Genomic DNA, 20,587 nt, shown 5'->3' with positions numbered 1-20,587 from the left:
CACCCCCAACAGATGTATTCATTTGCATTCCCTCCCCCCCCAGATGAATCACTTTGTTGTTGTTGTTGTTATTTTTTGACTGTATTGCTCACCTCTCAAGATCTTTTTGTATTAATTTTCAAACCCACCACTAAGGTAGGTACCATCTCCGATTTGGAACCTTCCTTTGTTTCTGTCATCATGAATGTGTGCCCTTCCTGTGGACCATGAATTGAAATGTTCTTTAAGAGGACCATCTGATATAAGGTCTGAGGGGCATTCTTTTCTTTCCTTCTTTCTCTCTCTCTCCCTTTCTTTCTTTCGTTCTCTTTTTCTTTCTCTGTCTCATCTCTCCTTCTTTCTCTCTTTCCTTCCTTCTTTCCTTCCTTCCTTTTTCTCTTTCTTTCTTCCCTCTTCTTTCCTCCCTTCCTTCCTCCCTTCCTTCCCTCCCTCCTTCTTTCTGTCTTCCTTTCTTTTCTTTCTTTCTTTCTTTCTTTCTTTCTTTCTTTCTTTCTTTCTTTCTTTCTTTCTTTCTTTGCAATAGGCCAAAATGTCTACAGTTGATATTTCTGTTGAACCAAAGAGAGTTTAAACCTTCTCATTTTAGGAAATCTAGATTATTTGAACAATGATATAAATCTAAAATCTCAGAGGGCTCACATATTTTCTGTCATTCTAAGAAGTAAGATAAATTTCCCTGTAGGAGCTTTCTTCTGTTTGGGGATCCCCAGAAAGTCCCTATGGGGAACCATCCTTTCTGTTCCCCAGACCTAAAAGGGTGGTGGGAGCAGAGTAAGAAATAGAATGGATGAAGAGTCTCCAGGAAATATGGGGTCTCTGTGTAGACCAGCACAGTCTTCAGAAACATGATGCAAGCCCCAAAGGTAGTGTTATATTTTCTAGTAGCTGCATTTTAAAAAAGAAAAAAGGTGATATTAATTTTAATAATAGATTGTATTTAACTCAATACATCCAAAACTATCATCCAAACATGTAGTTATTACAAAAATATTCACAAGACTCTTTTCATTCTTATTTCTATACCAAGTCTTGGAATCCGAGATACTTTTTGAGCACTTCACTCTTGACTAGCCAGCCACATTTTAAGTCATCAATAGCCAAAAACATATTGAAGAGCACACATAAACCCTTCCTCTCTGTTGCTTCATTGGACCTGTGAGACGTCAACTCTTTCTTCTCTGGTTGCATGTCTTATCATTCAGATCTCAGCTAGACATACCTATTCCGGAGAGGGACTGTACGACCCATTCCCTCTCTGCCCTACTCTAGCCTGTTCTGTGTTACTGTCTCCATTGAGCCGATTTCTTCCAAAGTGATCTTATTTGCTTACGGCTTTTTCCCCCCTGTCTTCTCCACCAGAATGTAAGTTTCATGAGGGCAGGGTTTTTGGGGTTTTTTTTTTTTGTTTTTCTTTTAAATCTATTTTGGTCTCCGAGTTCCCGGTGCCCAGCACCGTGCCTGGCACACGCGGGCGCTCATTTCACATTTGCAGGACCGAGGAATCGCGTATCTCTGGAACGCGGCGGCCGTGGGGGGCAGCCGAGCGGCGTGCACAGGTGGAGCGCCCACGGAGCGCGCGGCTGCGCTCCCCCGGGCCCCGGGTGGGTGTCGGTGAGTGGGTGTGCGCGGGGGTGTGCGCGGTAGAGCGCGCCAGCGAGCCCGGAGCGCAGAGCAGGGAGGAGCAGCCAGAGCGCTGCGCAGAGCCCGCAGCGCCGGCCGGGCCCGGCAGCTTGGAGGTGGGTGGGCCGTGCCGCCAGCCCGCTCGCGGGGTCCCCATTGGCCGCCCGCCGGCAGCCCTCCGCCAGGAAGGCGGCGAGGAGCCGAAGAGCTGCTCCCGAGCCGGAGGGGGGAGCGCCCGGCCGAGCAGACGCCGGGGCGGACGCGCGGGATCCGCGCCCCCCACCCGCCCCCTCCCCGCGCTCCCGCCGCCGCCCCGCTCGTCTCCGGCGCTGGCGCCCACGGTCGGCCTCCGACAGCTCGGGAGGGACTCGGGCAGCTCCTGGGCGCCCGGGTGAGTGGCCGCGCGCGCTCCCCGGCTCCTCCCGGGCCCCGCCGCCCGCTTTTGCTTTCGCGGCGGCGGCGCGGCGGGGTTTGCCCGGGCAGAGCCCAGGGCAACTGGGAAGGCGGAGGAGGGGGCGGCTGGACTGAAGGGGAGAAGTGGGATCGCAGCCAGGAGGCGCCCCCAGGCCCGCGGGCCGGGTGGGAACAGGTGGCGCGGGCCGGGCCGGGCGCTTTGTGTCGGGGCGCGGAGACCGGGAGCAGGCGGCCGCGCCTCCCTCGGCCGCTCCCTTTCCTCCCCTGCTCCCCCGGGCGGCCGCGCGCCGGGTCGGCCGGGTAACGGAGCGGGAGTCGCCAGGAATGTGCCTCTGGGGACTGCCTGGCTCGAGGGAGGGGAGAGGGTGGCCGCGGCTGCCGGGGAGTGCGGGAACCGAGAGGTGGCGCGGGGGCCGCCGAGCCTTGGCGGGCTGGAGGGGGATGCTTCCAGCGAGGCGCGTTCCTCCCGGGCGGGGGCTTCATTCTTCCGCGGCGCCCCCGGAGGTGGGGAGCTGGGTGGGCGTGTGTGTGGAGAAAGGGGAGGCGGGGAGGCCAGTCACTTCCGGAGCCGGTTCTGATCCGCTCAGAGCGCCCTGCTTTCGGGGACGCGGACCTTGGGGTGCGGTTGCGCCCGGCCCCACGCGCGCGCGGGCGCTGCGGGGCCGGGGGCGTCCCTGGCTCGGGTTTAACAAAGGGTGCTCCTCTCCGCCGGGCGGGGAGGGGCAGCTGGGGAGAGGTGGGCTTCGGCGAGGCGAGCGGCTCTTAGCATGGGGAGGTCCTCTTCCTTTCCGGGTTGTCATTTTATTATTGTTATTGCTCTTATTTTAAAGGGCTGGAGACTGATGCATGAGGGGCCCACGGAGGCGCAGGAGCGGTGGTGATGGTGTGGGAAGCGGAGCTGAAGTGCGCTGGGCTTTGCTGAGGTGTGACAGTTTATCATGACTGTGTTCAGGCAGGAAAACGTGGATGATTACTACGACACCGGCGAGGAACTTGGCAGGTACAGAGGGTGCCGGAAGCGCATGCCACTGGGTCGCGGGAATGCATAATATCGGGGCAGTGGGCGGTAAACAAATGCAATTTGAATCAGGCGGCTCCCTCTCCCTTCGAAGAGATGTGCAAATTATAGAGAAAGGAGTTACTAGCCCAGCGCGGGCTGGAAACCAGAAATAAACCACCTCATCCAAGGGGCTAGGATGGAGGGGCGATTTCAGTGATTACGTTGCAGAGGGTATTGATCAAGACCCCTGGACAGGAACAGATTTAATTGTCTGCGGTAACTCTTGTCAGCGTTTGCCCTTCCGAGATGAGGCAGACGCTAAGGTATGTTTGCGGCTGGAGTTAGGTCTTCTATGTGATTTAAACAGAGTACAAACTAATTAGTTGGCTTTTAAAATCTTAATACTTTCTGTCTGCATTTTCAAAGTAACACGAGCAAGTAAGTATTGGTAGATCATATTTGGCGACTTGCCAGATGCTGGTGTTGGGTTTGGATTTTGAAACTTCCTCTAACCAGGAATTTAATTACCCCCTTGGTGTTAGTGGTTGCTTTGGTTTCATTTACAATGTTAAATTTTTAACAAATAAATGACGGAGAGTCTAATAGGGCTGTCTGGATTCAGAGCATTGCTTTGGGAGCTGTGTCTCTGTGTGTGAAGTCGTTCAGTTTCTGGGTAAACAAAGAATGATTATTTTGAGGCGGCTCCGGGCTGGCTCAGTTTCCCCTTGACTGGGTATTTGACAGGGTGTGTTGGTTGAGCTCTGTTCTAACTAGCAGAAATCTGTTTTCACACCTACATTTAAATTCAACGTAAGAATTTGATTGTAGTGTGTTTGTACTGACTAAAGGATCTTGAAACAGAAAGTGTGTATTTACTTACATTTGTATCAAAATATATATTTTTCCATATACCCTGGATGTTCTGATGCAAAGCAGTTTCTTTACTAGAAAGAAATTCAAAAATACCCATACCCCAGGTTACCTAATGAGAATTTCCACTGTGGAGCTTAACTAAATTTTTTTACAAGTTTAAGTAATAGTGCAGAATAAAAGCAATTTTGAAAAAAGTTACTGTAATAGAATATTTCTCTGTGTGTTTTGTATCAACTCAGGACATCACTGAGAGCCTGCACTTAAGAGGAGCTTCCCATCTATTGCAGATTTACTGAGTGAATACTTTAGAAAGAAAGCTCTCAAAAGTCATGTTTCCTGGATATGTTTAAGATTAAGGTTTAAGGGTATGCGGTTGAGGTACTTGGTTTAACTAGAATTAAATCACTCTATTCCTGCGGTTTTCAGCAAGATGAGTGGTATATGGAGTTTTCCTTTGAGAGTAGGGGAAAAGGGTAGAAAAATATATTTTAATTCCATTTGTGTCGTGTGGCCTGCTTATAGAAATTCTCTTAGAAAGAGGAGTGATTAAAATTAGACGAGCTGATTGCTTTATGGATTAAGTATATGACCTTATTTTCAGTAGGATCTTTTGCTAGAATTGTGTGTTCTGAGAAAGAAAAAAAAAGTGAAGCCCCCCTGAGGCTGGTGGGGGAGTTTGTAATCTTTATTTTGTGGGCGAGATGACAGGCCCTCTTAGCTGAGCTGGGAGGTGGCCTGTTCGTTTATCAGTGCATTTCGCTTTGATTTGGCCTCAGTCTTGTTTCCGTGAATAACTTTCTCCCTGCTGTGCAACACTAACTGACACCTTGTTTGCTGAATAATTTAATTTATGTGACCTGTGAATTTGGAGGAAGGGCTCTGAAAAACTGGGAGTTGGGGTTTTTTTTAAATAGAGCACATATGCCTATATCCATCCAATACCAGCTGCTTTTGCTTTGCCTAGAAATGGGGGAAATGGTTGATTGTGGGGGGAAGTTTTTTTCCAAGTGCTGTGATTTTTACATCTGCCTTGGAAATAGCCACTTCCTGAAAACAAGTCCTGACTAAGGCAGACACGAAGAAAAGAGGCTGCTTCGTGTGTCACAGAAATGAAAATGGGCAGTTATTTAGCACCAATGTAAGGCTGATCTAAGCAGTGAGTGATACAGGGACCCGCGTATCGATTCAGCACTTGACCTGGGTGTCTTTAGAAGTCATCTAAGTGATAGCTACTCTCCTAGCTTATGAATATGCGGAGACCAAGTCCATAGCGAGAGAAGGGAAGGAAGATGGGTCCACTCAGTAGTGTTATTGTTACTACTTTACGTTTAGGAAAAGCAGGAGCATGTGTATGTATGAGTATGTGTGCATGCACGTGTCTGTTGGTCTGTGTATGTTAGTGTGTGTCTACCCAGGACTGTGCTACCCAGGACTGCTGTAAAAGCTCTCTGATCCTGTAAAGAACTTTATAAAGTATTCTGGTTATTGCAGTGGTGATCCAGCAGACAGACCATGGGAAAGATATCTGGTTTCCAAATCTACCTCTGCAACTTGCTAGCTTTATGACCTTAAATAAGTCACTCACCCTTTCTGACCCTTAGGATTCTTCATTTTTATTTATTTATTTATCTATCTATCTATCTATCTATCTATTTTTTGAGAGACAGACACACACAGCATTCGTGCATGGGAAGGGGCAGACAGGGAGGGAGAAGGAGAACCTTAAGCAGGCTCCACGCTCGGCACAGAGCCCGAAGTGGGGCTCGATCTCAAGACCCCATGAGATCGTGACCTGAGCCGAAATCAAGTGTCTGATGCTCAGTCAACTAAGCCACCCAGGCTCCCCTCCTTCATTTTTGAAGTGAGAGGTTTAGTGCTTGTGTCATGGCTGTTGTGTAACACATGTAAACATATTTTCATCAGCAGTATAGAGTTAAACAAATGCAGATCTCATCTGCAGGCCTGGCTGAGACCTGTGGATGTTGCAGGCAGGCTGCTGACTTGGCCTGCAAGTCAACGTGCATTCAGGTATCTGTTTACCAATTTGGGGAAGGGAGGCCTTCTGGGAAAAGGGTCCTTGGGGAGACACATTGATGTTGCCCTTGGCCTCCCCATCTGAGTCAGAGTGAAGCGGCCCAGCCTCCACATGGAAACAAATTCCTATAATGAGCAGGACCCCCGTCCTTAGAAGACTGTTTGGTGACCTTCCGTGTTGACTCTATGAGGCCCTTTGGGGTCTCACTCTCTGTCTCAGGAGGTGGAGCAAAGCACTGCTTCCATCCCATGGAATGGTTTCTGGGAGGAGTTCTTATAAATGCAGATTTCTCCATCTGCTGGTCCGCTTGGGTCCTTTTAACGCCCCAGGGTGCCTCAGCCACTCTTATCAGTTGGCACTTGGAAGGCCACAGGCTGGCTTGTCCCACCTTTGGGCTCTGGTTATGTGGTTGACAGTAGTTCAGCCTAACCTGTGAGCCTTCTAGACACTTCTCTGAGCACCTCTTTCCCGGGGAGCAGGCCTTCTTTCCTCTTCCACTGTCTCACCTTACACGATCTTAAGACCTAGGTCTTCCCTCCTGAAGAAATCCCACCACAATGATGTGCCCCTTCTAGAAACCAAAGATGTGCCGTCTAAATCATTCTTCTGTGTTGGTACGTGACCGCAGACGGCTTTGTGCCATGCTGTGTCCTTGATCTGTGTTGTCGTTATTCTTGTGTTGCCTCTTGTAGCCAGCTTGAACGTTCTTTTTGGGTGAGTTCCGTGGTCTTTTCTCCCCAGGGCACGGAGTGCGCCGTGTAACACCAGGTGAAAGCTTGACCCATGCCTGAACAAACTAATGCAGGTGGGCAGGTGCAATATCGAGACCAGAATGGGGATTTGAGACATAAATGATGATGTGAACACTGATGCTGATAAGCATGCAGCATGTGGTGTGGGCCAGCCTTAGTATACTCATTTGGAAAGTGAGGAGACACCTGCCTTTATAGGGTGTTGTGGGAGTTGGAGACAGTGGCTGTAAACATCTGACACACCGTCACTGCCTAAGGTATTATTTTTAATAACCTGTTGTCCCCATCCTGGTGTTTACCATATTGTAGAGTCATTGCTGCTTTGATTATCTGCTTTCCCCACAGGTTGTCACAAGGTTGCGACCTTGGATTTGCTCATCATTTTTTATCTGTAATGCCTAATTAGGTGCGTGTCAGTAGGGGCTCAATAAATGCTTGCTGATGGATGAATGGATTGATATATGCAAAGCACCATGAACACACACACGCACCTCCCCCACCCCAACAACATGTACGTACGTATAGCCCTCCGTAAGTGATGACCCTGGTGGAGATGAGCTTAGGATGTTAAAGTCTGCAGCTCATAAACATCAAAGCTGCTTTTCCTTTTGTATTGTCTGTGCCTGAACAGTAATATGCACAGCAGCCAAAATTTACAAGCACAAGATCAGTTTTAAACAAAACAAAGTGGAGCCTTAGAGAGTTTACACTGGTCGGATGGTAGCTGGAAGCTAATAATTCAAATTTAAAACATTCTCCCTTTGGCATAAAATCCATAGGCATTTTAATTGAAGTAAGGCTTTGTCCTAAATTCCGAGAGTCAAAGTACATCATTCCTTTGGTTTACTGCGGACTGCAGGGGTGAATTAGAATTCAGGGGTGAATTAGAATTATGGCAGGCCTGTGTGGATGGAAGGAGGAAGGACTTCTTGGGACGTTTCCTCTTTGGAAGTGGGACTCACAGGCCCACTGGGTTGACTAGGAGATCATCCCGTAGGACAGCGCTGAATGTGATGTTTTTTTTTTTTTTTAATTTGTGTTTCTCAGATGTTTCCTTTGATAGGAGAGGCTGCAATGTTTTAAGAGAGAGAACGTTCAAATATACGTAGCGGAGGTAACGTTCAGCAACTTTTTTTGAAGTATAGTTGACACACAATGTTATGTTAGTTTCAGGTGTGCAACGTAGCGATTGGACAAGTCAGTGTGTTACAGAATGCTCCCAAGTGTAGCTTCCCTCTGCAACTGTACAACACTATGTTAATATCATTGACTATATTCTGCATTCAGTGATTTTGAATTCTGTGCCTCTTAGGAAGGTCTAATAATGGTCTTCCGGGGTGTGGAGGGAAGGCGTGGTGATGGTCATGAGTGGCAATTGGCTGGATGCTTGCTTGATGCACTGGGAAGGCACCTCTGGATCACTAGGCATAATTTAGGTTGGATGGGGCCATGAACAAAGGGGGTTGATGTTTTGTTGATGGGGAGCCAAGAAGCATTGAAGCCGACTTTTGGGTCCCTTGTGCCCTGTTATGCTAAGCCTGTATCTTGCCCATCCACTTAGGAACCTAAGGCCCCATAACATTGGCTGCCCCTGCAAAGCCATGAAAAACACACAGTAAGCTTACAGAAATGGATGCTCAGATTAATTTCAGTAATTACATATGGGGGTTATATCGGGAGAGGTGACATTGGCGACATATCCTCTTACCGCCCAGCAAAGTTGTGACTGCTTGAAGGCAAAGGCCATTTCCTTCCGGGTGGGGTAGAGGCAGGGAGGGCATCTGGGTGGAGAGGCACGAGGGTGTGCTGCTGGATACTCCTGAAAGTGGTGTGGTGCCTAGGCAGGGCTCTCGGAGGCCCTTTGGGATCTCACTCTCTGTCTCAGGAGGTGACCTGTGAGTTACAAGGTCAATTACATAGTCTGACCTCTTCGAAGACCCCCCTGGCTTCCTGCAGGGAATTTCATCCTTAATCCTTAATTCTAGCCATCTGCTGTGTGTGCCTAAGTTAACCAGGCATTTGGTATAAATGCAACAAAGCCTAATTTTGGTAGAAACTTACTACTCATCGTGAGACAAAGAAGCAGCCTACTGGTGGGGGAGGGAAGGGGCTTGCATTGGTGAAGGTCAGCCCAGAGACCCCTGGACACCCAGACCTAGAAGAAGCTGGAGTGATCGCTGGGTCCTCCCTTCTTATTTCATCTAGTGGGTGCTTAGGTCAAGTGGCTTTGTTAAGCAGCTCTTAGTAGGTAGCAGGAGGCGGGCCCCGAACCCTGGCCAGGCTTCCTTAGTGTTCTTCACACTACTTAGGATTTGACAATTTTCCTTTTTTGGAAGCCAGATGAAGCTGATATTTAAGAAAGGTGATTTGCGCAGCCTGCTAAGGCTAATCTGTTTTAATACCTGCATTGGAGAGGGTGGTTAGAAGAGCTAGTAGCCACTTCAATGAAGGTTTTATGCCCCCCTCGCCCCCCACCAGCCAGGGGCTTACTCTGGGCACAGCACTCTTCCTTGGCACTTTCCTGCCCACAGAAACTTCTTTCCTTTTCCCAATGGCTTGTGCCCCACGGTTATGAATGATGTTAGTGTGTGGCATAGTTTGACCCAACTCCGAAAGTTAATAGTTCAGCTTTTTAGAAAGTTCACAGAACACTCTTATTACTTTTTAACCTTTGAGTAGTGTAGTGTGTTAAGAGTCATGGCCATCCCCTACATGACAAAGTTTTTCGTTTCATTAAGTGGCACTCGTCTGTCTGGTTTGGGGCTGGTATGTGATTGTTTGAGACTTGAGGTGGAAGGTGATACTGAATTGTTTTGCTTCGGTTTATTGAGGTAAATTATCACAACAGAATGCATCATCTCTCAGCCTTGAAAGAGATGATATGATAGTATAATTATTTAGAGTAAATCCAATTTATCACTTTGTTAACATTCTAAATGAATTCCTTTAAATGTGCAGTTAGGAGGGAGAGGAGGGGAAAAAAATTGCCCTTCGGTTTTTCCATGTCATCTAACTAAATGGGATTAAAATAACTGTGTCTAACTAGTGAATCTTTCTTAGGTAAACCAGAAAGTGCTGTACCTCTCTCTAGGTTCAATGCACCACGAGGGTTGTTACAATGAAAAAGTTGGAAAGGCTAAAATGGTTCCCGTCTTATTTTCGACCCCAGCCCAAAACAAAACAAACAAAACAAAAAAACAAAACAAAATCAGTCATGTGCCTGTAACTAACCTCTGGTGTAGGTCACCAGTGTGATCCTGGGTGGCTTTTGTTTCTCACTTCTGTCCTTTTTTAGGTGACGTTATGAGCTCATGTGGCTTAGGGATCACACTATGGCCATTTGAGTAATGTTACCTCCCCCTGAGAAATGACTGTGGGGCTTTCCTCTGTGTTCTACGACATTTCGTCGTGAGCTTGAGAAATTTTATTCAGCAACCTAATGTATATTGATAGATGTCAGGAGAGGAGGTGGGGCGAATGTTGTTGATCTTTTTCCCTTTATAAACACGTTCCACTTCAGACAAGGAACATAATGTTTGAGAAGATGAACGCTGTAACCTGCTGATCTCTGGTGTTTGAAAAATTTATATTGATGGTCCTTATATTCGTAAGCCTGGTGGTTTTCGGCTGGGCAATTTGACTCCAAGTGTGGACTCTCTTTTGGGACACATTTTCTGTCAAAACTGCTTAATCGTTCTTACTTAGATCTAATGTGGTGAACAAGGCTGGTGTAGCTCAAATAGAGCTGATACTGTAAGGGTTCACCTGCAAGGAAGGAGCTGATTTCCATTCTTTCCCATTGTTCTTTCTGCAGCTTCTTGTTTTCTGCCTTTGAAACCACGCACGCTTTTCCTTTGTCACTTAAAAACGGTACTTTTAGTCTTCCATGCTCTTGTTTGAGGCCCCCAAAAGTAGAATTCTCCCATTGAAAGATAAATGTAGGGAACATATCAGTGCCCCTTTTTCTGATCTGTCATGAAAAGGATTAGCTTTTCCACTGAGCTGCCTACAACTCGCATGTCTGTCTTTGAGCAGGCTGTGTATGCAGAGGGTAGGTATGACTTAGGTGAGGCAAGGCAAGGAACAGTGACGGAGGGATATGTTGGGACAGAGAGAGAGTGGCTTGGGGCAGAAGACAGAAGAGGTCACTAGTTTGAGCTGACTCAGTTCTTAGGTTCCCATCCTACTTTGAGACGTTGCCTTGCTTCTGTGTGGAGTCCCATTTTTTTTTTTTTTTTCCATCTGTGGTTTCTGGGTAAGCAGTGTGTGTGTCTCTGGAAAAGTGATGAAAGGCTGCAACCTTTTGAGTGTAGGATTTAATAGACTGGGAGTTACAAGCTGCTGCACTTTACAAACAACAACTAAGCTATGGGCACTGTAGCTATACGGAATACCTTCGAGAATAGACTTTTGACAGCCAACTGCTGCTGTCCGGGATGCTGGGTTGCACATGATACACAGAGGAGCTGTCTGTAGAAATTTGGTAAGCAAAAACAAAAATGCCAAGAAGTCACTTGCTGTCTGACGAATCACTATCTTATTGGTATATAAATCAGTATAATTGAAAGCAGTGCCTGCCCGGGGTTTCTGCTGTGCACCTGGGACATGAATATACAGCGTCGTCTTTCTAAATGTTGTCTTTGCCCCTCCGAGTGTATCCAGAGTCGGCATGCAGGGGAGCCTGGTGGCTCAGTCGGTTAAGCGTCCAACTTGGGCTCAGGTCATGACAAGCCGGGTTCGAGCCCGGCGTCAGGGTCTGACAGCTTGGAGCCTGGAGCCTGTTTCAGATTCTGTGTCTCCCTCACTCTCTGCCCCTCTCCCCTTCCCCCTCTCTCTGCCCCTCTCCCCTTCCCCCTCTCTCTGCCTGCCCCCCCCCCATTTCTCTCTCTCTCTCTCTCTCTCTCTCTCTTTTAAAAATAAATAAACATGAAAAATTTGGGGGGCTGAATTAGCATGTGAACAGCTTTTTGTGAAGCCAGAAACTTCTACTGAGTTTGTCCTCAGGAGCTCCTCTGGCTTCTGATGAGCACAGGTTCGTTTTCCTTCGCCACTGCGGTGTATGAATGGCCCCTCTCCTGGCTTGCACACGCCGCAGCACAGACCGTCATTGGGGTGGCACCAACATGCTCAGGGCAAGGCCTGGCTGACTTAACGGTGCTTCTGCTTCTTTTCCTCCCTAATGTCACGTTTTCCACATTGTGCCAGTGGAATGAAGTGGAATCCTCACCTGTCATCCCGTTTGGCCGTGAGCCTATAAAATGACTTCTTGGGATTCTGTTCTTGGCATTTCTTTGCACGGTAATTCCAACAAGCTTCGGGAGAGCTGGAAGATATTTACAGTTTTCCCATCTAGAATTGATGAGGGCTGGCCCCAAGCACCGTCATATATTTTCCCTTACGTAGAGCTTCAGGCGATTGGTTCAGTTGTTTGGGAGAGGAAGTGAATTAGTACAAATGGAATCTTTTCCAGGATGAAGTTGTGTCAGTCTGTGCTCTCCCCACCCCTCCTCTGGCACGAGGTAGCTGTGCTCGGAAAATACAGCAGTGGACAGGCGAGGGGAGCCTTGGGGGTGCTTTCAAACACAAAGTCCCTTGGTTTTGCTAAATGCAAGGCAGGCATGGAATGAGTGTGTCCTCTTTCATGAATATTGCTGATTAATAGGGACCATCCTTTGTAGGTCTCATCTTCTGAGCCATGTTCTCCCTTTGATGAAGATAATAAAAAAAAAATTATTTATGCTAGAGAGAAGTTATCACCTGGAGAAAAAGAGGAAAGGAGGAAATAACCTGGCCATTTTCAGTCCACATCCTTCCCCAGACCATGTCCCTGGCTATTCCACCAGAAAGACTGTCTTTCTTAGTTTTTATGTTCCTTAACAATCTGGAATATAGACATGACCATTTGTGTACTTTTGCAGTTGGTTTATGCATGCGATTCTTGGCTCTCCCTCTGGGTTGTAAGTTTCTTCTGAGAGTAGAGAACATGGCTTTTTGTGTCTCTTACATTGGATGGGATTAAATTAAGCACGAATTTGGCCTTGTTTATTTGCCTAATGCAGGTACATATGCAGAAATTAGAATATGGCTCAGAGCTTTGGACCCAAATCCCTCATTCCACAATATACTAGCTGTTACCTTGGGAAACTCACTTGACTTCCATGAGATGCAGGTGTTTTCATCTGTTAAATGGGAGTAGAAATCATACCTACCTCATATGTTTGTTGTGAGGGGCTCCTGGGTGGCTTAGTGGGTTAAGTGTTCGATTTAGGCTCAGCTCATGATCTCACGGTTTGTGGGTTCGAGCCCCACGTCCAGCTCTGTGCTGGCAGCTTGGAGCCTGCTTCGATCCTCCCTATCTCTATCTCTCTGTCCCTCCCCCGCTTGCACATGTGTGCATGCACTCTTTCTCTCTCTCAAAAATAAATAAACATTAAAAAAAAAAATACGTTCATCGTGAGGTTGTATATAGTGAGCGTAAAGTGGTCTAGTACCCCGCGTATATTAAATGCTTGAGAAGCAATGGCTGCTTAACAAGACAGAATGAGAGGGAATGGTGTGGTGAGGGTATGGGGACTGTGTAACATGCTTCTGAATCTATGTATCAGAACCCTCCCTCTTCTCCATCCATTCCTTATTTCCCTACTCAGGTTCTGGTCTGGACACCTAGGGAGGGTGGGGGTGAGGGCTCATGTGTCACTTCCTTCCTCCTTTTCTTCTCCTTTCTCCTCTGCCCTTGGCTCAGTCTGCAGTGGCGGGGGCGGGGGGGCTCATTCTGCCACATTCGACTTTGTTCATCTGATCCGTCCTTGTGGGTATGCTTGCTCTGGGCTGGTGGGCCCTCACCCAGGACTCGGTTTGTGTGCTGGGCTCCCTCAGCGGGTCTGCCTCAAGTGTGGTAGATGGTTCTTCGAGTTCCTGAGAAACAAATGAGCAGTTTAGCTGGGCATTCAAAAGTTTAGCTGGGCTGCTAGAGGTAGAATGCCAATTTGAACCTCCACCCAGACACCGTGGGAAGAAGGAGGGGGGAGCTTCTGTTAAGGAGGTTCTATTTAGATGTAAAGAGATGTGTCCAGGGAAGCCAGGGCTGCTGAAGCTGCATGATGGCCAGGTGTCAGCTGCTCGAAAATGCTCAGAGGGGTAGCCCTCCTGGCATTGTCGGGAACCGGAGGCAGGTCAGCATGCAAATTCAGTTTTCATATGGTGTCCTTCGGTACTTGAAAAGCCTATTTCATTCTTCTAGCTTCTTTTTAAGTTAAAAATTGTCTCAAGCAGCCAGATAAGACCCTAGGAATTTGATCAGAGAGACACATCACTGATTTTTGTTACAGATCTTTATGGAAAAAGAGGTCCGAAATGAGTGTGTGGGCCCCTGAGTTCCTGACCAAAATGAGCTTGCTGCAGAACACAAGACCTATGGCAGATCCGGGCCTCCATTCAGTTCTGACACGTACTGATTTAAGATGTGAAAATGGGTGTTTGGCCAAGCCCAAATCGCCCGTGCCAAGAAAAGCCTATTAGGATGGTGGCTGAAAGACTGAATTGTTAGGAGGTACTTAATGGCCAGGAGGCTCCGCCAGCTGCTGTGGGTAAATGCCCACTTACACATTTGAGTGCCCGTCCCTGTTCCCCTGGGCCAGGGTCTCGTTTGTGCAGGGAGCATGGCTGCTGTTCAAGAGGCCACTTTAAAAGGATGCTTCCTTATCGAGTGGATAGCTTTAGTTTATAAAAGCGACATTAGATGCTCGCAAATTTGAAAGGGCAAACACTTGGAAGCTGAGTCTGGGTGGGGAGTCGAGGCAAAATATCAGGGAGTAACACAGCTAACTATAAGCAGTCAGCATACAGAGAAGAGACCGCTGGACCAAAGAGTCTTGTGCACCGTAATATCTGTTCAGTATCTCTCCCTTCATCCAGGGTGGGCTGCGCGTCTGAATGCCCCAGCCCTTGCTGACGTGTTCGGCAGGACAGTTTATCTCAACAGGTCTCTAATCCTGTAGAGTAGACGGACTTTCCCCAGCCAATGGTAATAGAAAGCCCAAGTAAGAAGAGAGAGAAACCAAGTATGGAAACTGTTTTTGGCGTTCAGGCAGGGAGAGGTCGTTCTGACCCAGAGGGGTCATTGATTTCTCTTCATTCGTTAACTCACATTCTTGCGGGCATGTAAAAATGGAAGCAGGTGAGCACCTGGGGGATACGTGTATGTATCTCTGTCCTTATGTTCCTTGGAAGAAAGTGGGAATCAGACATGAAGCAGAAAATAAGGAAATCGAGATGGACTGGGAACCCATGTAGACCGGGGTTTGGAGGTAGGCATTGTAATCCACATTTTACAGATGAGAAAACTGAGGTTCAGGAAGACACTGGCCTTGGATAATGTGTGTAAAATGGCAGAGGTAACCCTTCGAGACCCGAACTGCTCATCTGTGTCTACGAATTGTGTGGTGGGTGGTGTAGCTCACTTTGTGTCCTGTTCCTTGGTCACTGTCCTGGAGGGGAAGTTTATTTGTTTATTTTTTTGTTCTTTAATGTTTTTTAAAATTATTATTATTGAGGGTTTTTTAAAAAAATATAAGTTATTGTCAAACTGACTTCCATACAATACCCAGTGCTCATCCCAGCAAGTGCCCTCCTCAATGCCCATCATCCATTTTCCCCTCTCCCCCATCCCCCGACCCCCCCTCAGTTTGTTCTCAGTATTTAAGAGTCTCTTATGGTTTGTCTCCCTCCCTGTTTGTCACTTTTTTTTTTTTTTTGAGGAGAAGTTTAAAGAACTCTAGAACATCTAGCAGAGTGCCAGCTCCTGTGATGTGTTCAGTGCAGGTTTCCTTTGTTCTAGGCACTTCTCAACCTTGGCACCTGTGACAGTTTGGTTGGGATAATTCCTTGCAGTGAGTGCTGTCTGGGGCACTGTGGGATGTTTAGCAGTATCCCTGACCTCCTCCCTGCCAGTAGCACCTCCGCCCCCGCCAAGTTGTGACAACCAAAAATGTGTCTAGACATTGCTACATGTCTCTTGAGGGGCACCACCCTCCCCACAGCCCATAGAGAAGGAGTGGGCTATAGGGTCAAGACAAGGAAGTGTTGACTAATGGGCCTGAGGGCTGGTGCTTGCAGTAGGCAAGCCAGGATCCTGCACCCAGTGGGCAGAGGCGATGCCCTTGAAGGAAGCTATTGAAATTGGTGTCCAGAAGTCTGGGGCAGGTGATGTCTGACGTGCTGTCCCAGGAGTGGGTGGGTCTGCTGTGTCCCAGGAGTGGGTGGTTCTGCTGTGTCCCAGAGGTCTGGGGTGGGATTGGCAGTGAGTAAGACCCGGAGAGGCTGCTGGTCAGACTTCCAGATGTCACTCCCCTGGGCGTGGGTGCCTCCCCCAGCTGACAGCTTGGTTTCTGCCGTGCCCCTCCCTCCTGAGCAGGATGCTGTGAGTCACAGCTGGGATCCCATTGCTGCCTGACCTCTCTCCACCCCACTGTCTCCCGAGGGTGGCATCTGCTCCTGTCCTGATGACTCTGTTTTTAACCTGCTTAATAGGTGTTTTTGTTTTGTTTTGTTTTGTTTGTTTTATACTGATTGCTAATTTTAGGTCAAAACTAGGTAACTCCTACTTTTTATTCTCTTTTCATTTCTTTTAGCCCCCGGTTTCTGCCTGGATGGTATAGCGTGCTGTGTGACAGTTGGGAGCCCACATGCCTTAGTTACTGCTCATAGATCCCTTCCTCCTGGCAGGGGCTTTGAAAGGTAGAAAGTCAGGTGGGGGTGGGGTGGCCCTAGCAGGAGGTGTGAAGAGTGTTTTGCCCTGTCTCCCAGCTCCCTGGGGACAGGGAGACAGGGCGCTTTTGTGGAAGTCAGCTGGGGAAGCTTGCCAGTAGGGGAGGGTGTGAAGGGACCCTGATTTGGGGGATGTTGAAGAAAAGGGAAATGTGTCATCAGGGTGATGGCAGGAAATGAGTCCACTTCTAGCCGTTCAGGTGAAGGTTATAGGACGGCCAGGTACCCACCGTCTGGGGATCTGATAACCTGCCTCAGCTGAGCTGGAGCCACGGAGGAGACCTACCAGCAGCATGTGTCATTTTAGGGAAGAAACACCCTGACCTCTGTCTCCCTCTCTCCTCCCCTCCGACCTCCTGCCAGTGCCTGCTGTTAACCACCTACAGGAAAACACAGTGGTGCCGTGTGTGGGGACAGCCTCCAGGCTGGGCAGAGAAGAGTGTAGAACACGTTGGGGGTGGGGGGTGGAGATGGAGGCAATGAAGAATAATCAGGAAAGGGACATCCATTGGTGACAATAGTGACCTGGGGCCGGGTTTGTATGTTACTGTTACCCTCTGTTGTGCGGGTGATCAGAATCTCTGCCCTGTCAACATGTGGGACCTTCCTCTCTACTCTGGATGCTGGATGTATATTCCATTTTGTTCAGGAGGTCATCCTGGGCATCCCATTTCAAAGTGATGACCTCCTCTTGCAAACTTCTGGGGCAATTTCTCTTTGGAACATTCATGTAGCATTTAGATTCCCCACCATTGCTTTGCTCACTACCGTGTGTGTGTGTGTGTGTGTGTGTGTGTGTGTGTGTGTGTGTGTGTCTTCCCTGAATTGTAAGCCCTTCGAGACATCATAATTCTGTTGTTCCTAGCATCTTGTAAGAAGGTATTCCAGAAATACCTGTTGTTTGATGATCAGTTCCCTTAACTGGTCATCATCACAGAAGGACGGTAGCCATAGTTCCTGAGTTTCAAATGTGGACAAATAATCATTAATGGGTTCTTTAAGATGCATAGTGTGTTCTCATCCTTGGGATAACCCTGAGAGGTGACAGCCCCCCAAAGGTCCCCATATCACAGTGCTATCTGCAGGGGAGGATGTGGACAGAACAGCTTTGTCTTTTCTATTGCAGTAGAGTGAGGATTTCCCCAAACTCTGCTGGTACTTTTGACCATGTTACATATTCTCAGGGTCATATATATTTAAGAATTTCAAAGTATGGGGGTCGGAGGGGAGTCTAGTGGGAATAAAATGTGGTTGACCCCATTTCAATTACAGATAGCAGAGGCAGTAGGTACCTGGTACTGATCTGTCCCGTGTCACAGCTGGTGTGGTTCTCCGAGAAAGCAGGGCGTGTGTCTGTGCTGAGCCTGGGAACAGAGCCTCTGTGGCACAGCCGTTTGCCCTGGAATATTTGCAGTTTCTAAGTGGAAACTAAGGGACTCATGTTAAACCTTCTTGCAATCTGCAGTTGCCCTGGCTGTCAGGCAGTTCTGTCAAATTTGCTCTCATTTTTATATAATGCCTGAAAATGGAGGTTTCACAAAGGAAAACGGAAATCTTAATATAGAATCGACTTCTTCCCCAGTAGATTTCAATTGATTCTTAGTACATGTAGAAAGGTGTATCGTGTGTTCTGAAAGGATAGGGTTTAATTATGGTTTAAAATTACTTCTATAGGAAGTGCGTGGAATTATACCCAGAGTGAAGAAACAGTGCCTCCGGTAGAGTCCTGTAGAAGGGTTGATGGGAAAACAGGCATTGGCAGCAGGAGCCTCCCCTGCCTGGGGCAAGTGTGGGGACGGTGGGGGCCGGGGCTGTGAAAGCACCTGCTGATCACCCCTGAATTACCTCTGAGCAGATAAGGACAGGGACAGCTGGAGACAGTTTTCAGTGCCTAGCTCTTGTTCCTGGGGTTGCACTCTCTTCTGTGGTAATAAAGAGATCATAGGCCGGAAGACAGGTTCTGGAAAGCCACACGACAAGGGGAAGGTTTTTGAGAGCAGGTATTTTAACATCAGCCACTGTGGGGTGAGGGAAGAATCAGGACGTTGGTAACAACTGGAATTCAATTTTATAGTTTCTTACTGTCCCACGAAGGTGGTGGGAAATGTTTTTTTTTTTTTTTTAATGCTCCTTTTACAGACTGGGGAGCCAGAGTTCATGGCAGCAGAGAGTTCAATTTAGTGGTAACTGAACTGTGAGCGTGCGTGCATATGCATATATTATATGCGTGTGTGTACAGCATAGGTACACATGTATCTGTGTACGTGTGCACATGTGCATTAGAGATTTTACTGATATAAAGGATGTATAACACAGTTCACAAATACTAAGATGTGTGTAAATTCCATATAGCCGTTTGCGTCTCACAGAATGCTCTCCTTGGTTTTTGCTTTGGCTGACCTGTGGTTGACAATATTTTGACAAATGGAGTTGCATCCCTATTTGCTAATTCTTTTCTCAATAAATACATCACCATTAAATCTGACATGCGATCTGCTGTTAGACTCAGCCTCGTACAAATTATATTCATTAAACTGAACCGTTTTTCAACTTCACTGCCAATTGCAGTAGTGGTAACTATCTTTTTTTTAAGCTTTAGGTGTCATTGCAGGTTTTGGGACATTGTTTGATTGTATATTATTTAACAGTGGCTGGGTTTAGCAGGCTCTTCAGATTCCTGCAAAATGAACAGAACTCTCTCGTGAGCTGGCACAGGCAGGCTGGAACCTTCCCCTGTGCCACTGTTAAGGTCTGAAAAGGCAGGTGCTTGTTTGTCTTACTCAGTCCCAAGGATGGTGCTGAATGTCGGTGACAGACGCAGGAATTGGTGGTAGCATAGGTGTGTGAAGCTTTGAGGCTGCGCTGCCTTCTGGTGGGATGTCAGCCCTCGAGCAGTGTGACGCAGACAGGAAGGGAGAGGACAGCATCTCCTTCTGTGTTTCTTTTTTCCAGCTTTATTTAAGCTGGTATTTTTCTTCCCCATCTTCTAGGAAAGGGAAGGCTTTTGTGTCAAGCAGTGGAGTGACTTCTGAGGTTCCGTTCCGTTACAGGGAACAAGAGAGTCGTATCCCTTTATGTCTTCTGGAATAGGTGACATATTCACATTGGCATGGAAGTCAAAGGGGATGTGCAGGGAGAGGTAGCCTCCTTCGGTCTGTCTTCTAGTCACCAGCAACTCAGCTTCTTGAGATCCATCCAGATACAGTCTATGTGCATTTAAGTCAATAAACTTATAAATATTTTCATATTTTTACTGAAATGCTATTCATCTTGTTTTGCGCTTTGTTTTTTTCACCTGGCAACCTATCTCGAAAGTCATTCTGTTACTGTACAAAAAGAAATGCCTCTTGCTGTTCTGGTTGTCTGCCGTAATTTATTTAACTCTCTCCCGATCTATGTGCTCGTAGGGTTCTTTCCTAACTTTTTTGTTACAAATAATTCTGCAAAGAATTCCTTTGTGTAAAATGTTACAGTCATCTGTAGGATAACTATATTCAACAAAGTGGCAAGAACCCAACCCTACTGTCAACAAAGTGGCAAGAACCCAACCCTGCTGTTGCAGCAGGGTTGGGTTCTTGCCACTTTGTTGAGTGTAGTTTCATTAATTTTTAAATATGAATGAGTATAGACTCCTTTTCATGTGTTTAAGAATTTTTTGTGTTTGTTGTGAGTTTTCAATTCATAGTTTGCTTGTTTTTCAGTAGCTTTGTAGACCTCTATTTGTGGGGGCTCTTCATATATTACAAATAGCTTCATGTCTGTGACATGATTTGTGCATCTTTTTTCTAGGCTGTCATTTGTCTTTTGACTTTGTTTCTAGCGTTTTCCATACCATGGATAAGTTTGTGTATTGTGGTAAAATACACATAAAATAAAATTTTCCATTTTAACCATTTTCAAGTATGCAGGTCATTAAGTGCATTCACATTGGTTGCACAACCATCCCACTAATCCAGCTCCAGAACATTTTCATCAACTCAGACACCTGTTTTTTTTAACATGTCAAATTTATCGATTTTTTTTTCATTTGTTGCAGGTTTTATGTCACAGTTAGAGAGTCCTTTCCCATGTTGACTTTGTTAATAAATAATCTCTATGGTTTCTTGCAATACGTTTGTGGTATGTTAC

General features: G+C 47.1%; 1 protein-coding gene across 10 annotated transcripts in view; it reads left to right on the top strand.

The window, feature by feature from the left end:
• The first annotated feature begins 1,497 nt into the window (after positions 1-1,497).
• Positions 1,498-20,587, top strand: part of DAPK1 (death associated protein kinase 1) — a 188,527-nt gene continuing 169,437 nt past the window's right edge. Inside the window, exons 1-2 of one of the 10 annotated variants that reach the window (XM_047830151.1) lie at positions 1,498-1,601; positions 2,865-3,034. In XM_047830151.1, coding sequence (XP_047686107.1) covers positions 2,973-3,034 — 62 coding nt within the window. In that variant the 5' untranslated portion in view covers positions 1,498-1,601; positions 2,865-2,972. Of the gene's footprint in view, positions 1,612-1,675; positions 2,012-2,122; positions 2,210-2,404; positions 2,539-2,605; positions 2,771-2,864; positions 3,035-20,587 lie in introns of those variants that run through there. The other 9 variants (XM_047830156.1, XM_047830159.1, XM_047830152.1 and 6 more) reach the window with 9 other exon arrangements.

The sequence above is a fragment of the Prionailurus viverrinus genome, chromosome D4, assembly GCF_022837055.1.
Source record: "Prionailurus viverrinus isolate Anna chromosome D4, UM_Priviv_1.0, whole genome shotgun sequence".
Classification (NCBI taxonomy): Eukaryota; Metazoa; Chordata; class Mammalia; order Carnivora; family Felidae; genus Prionailurus; species Prionailurus viverrinus.
Note: the sequence above shows the minus strand (reverse complement) of the source record. Positions and strands in the feature narration are given on the sequence as shown.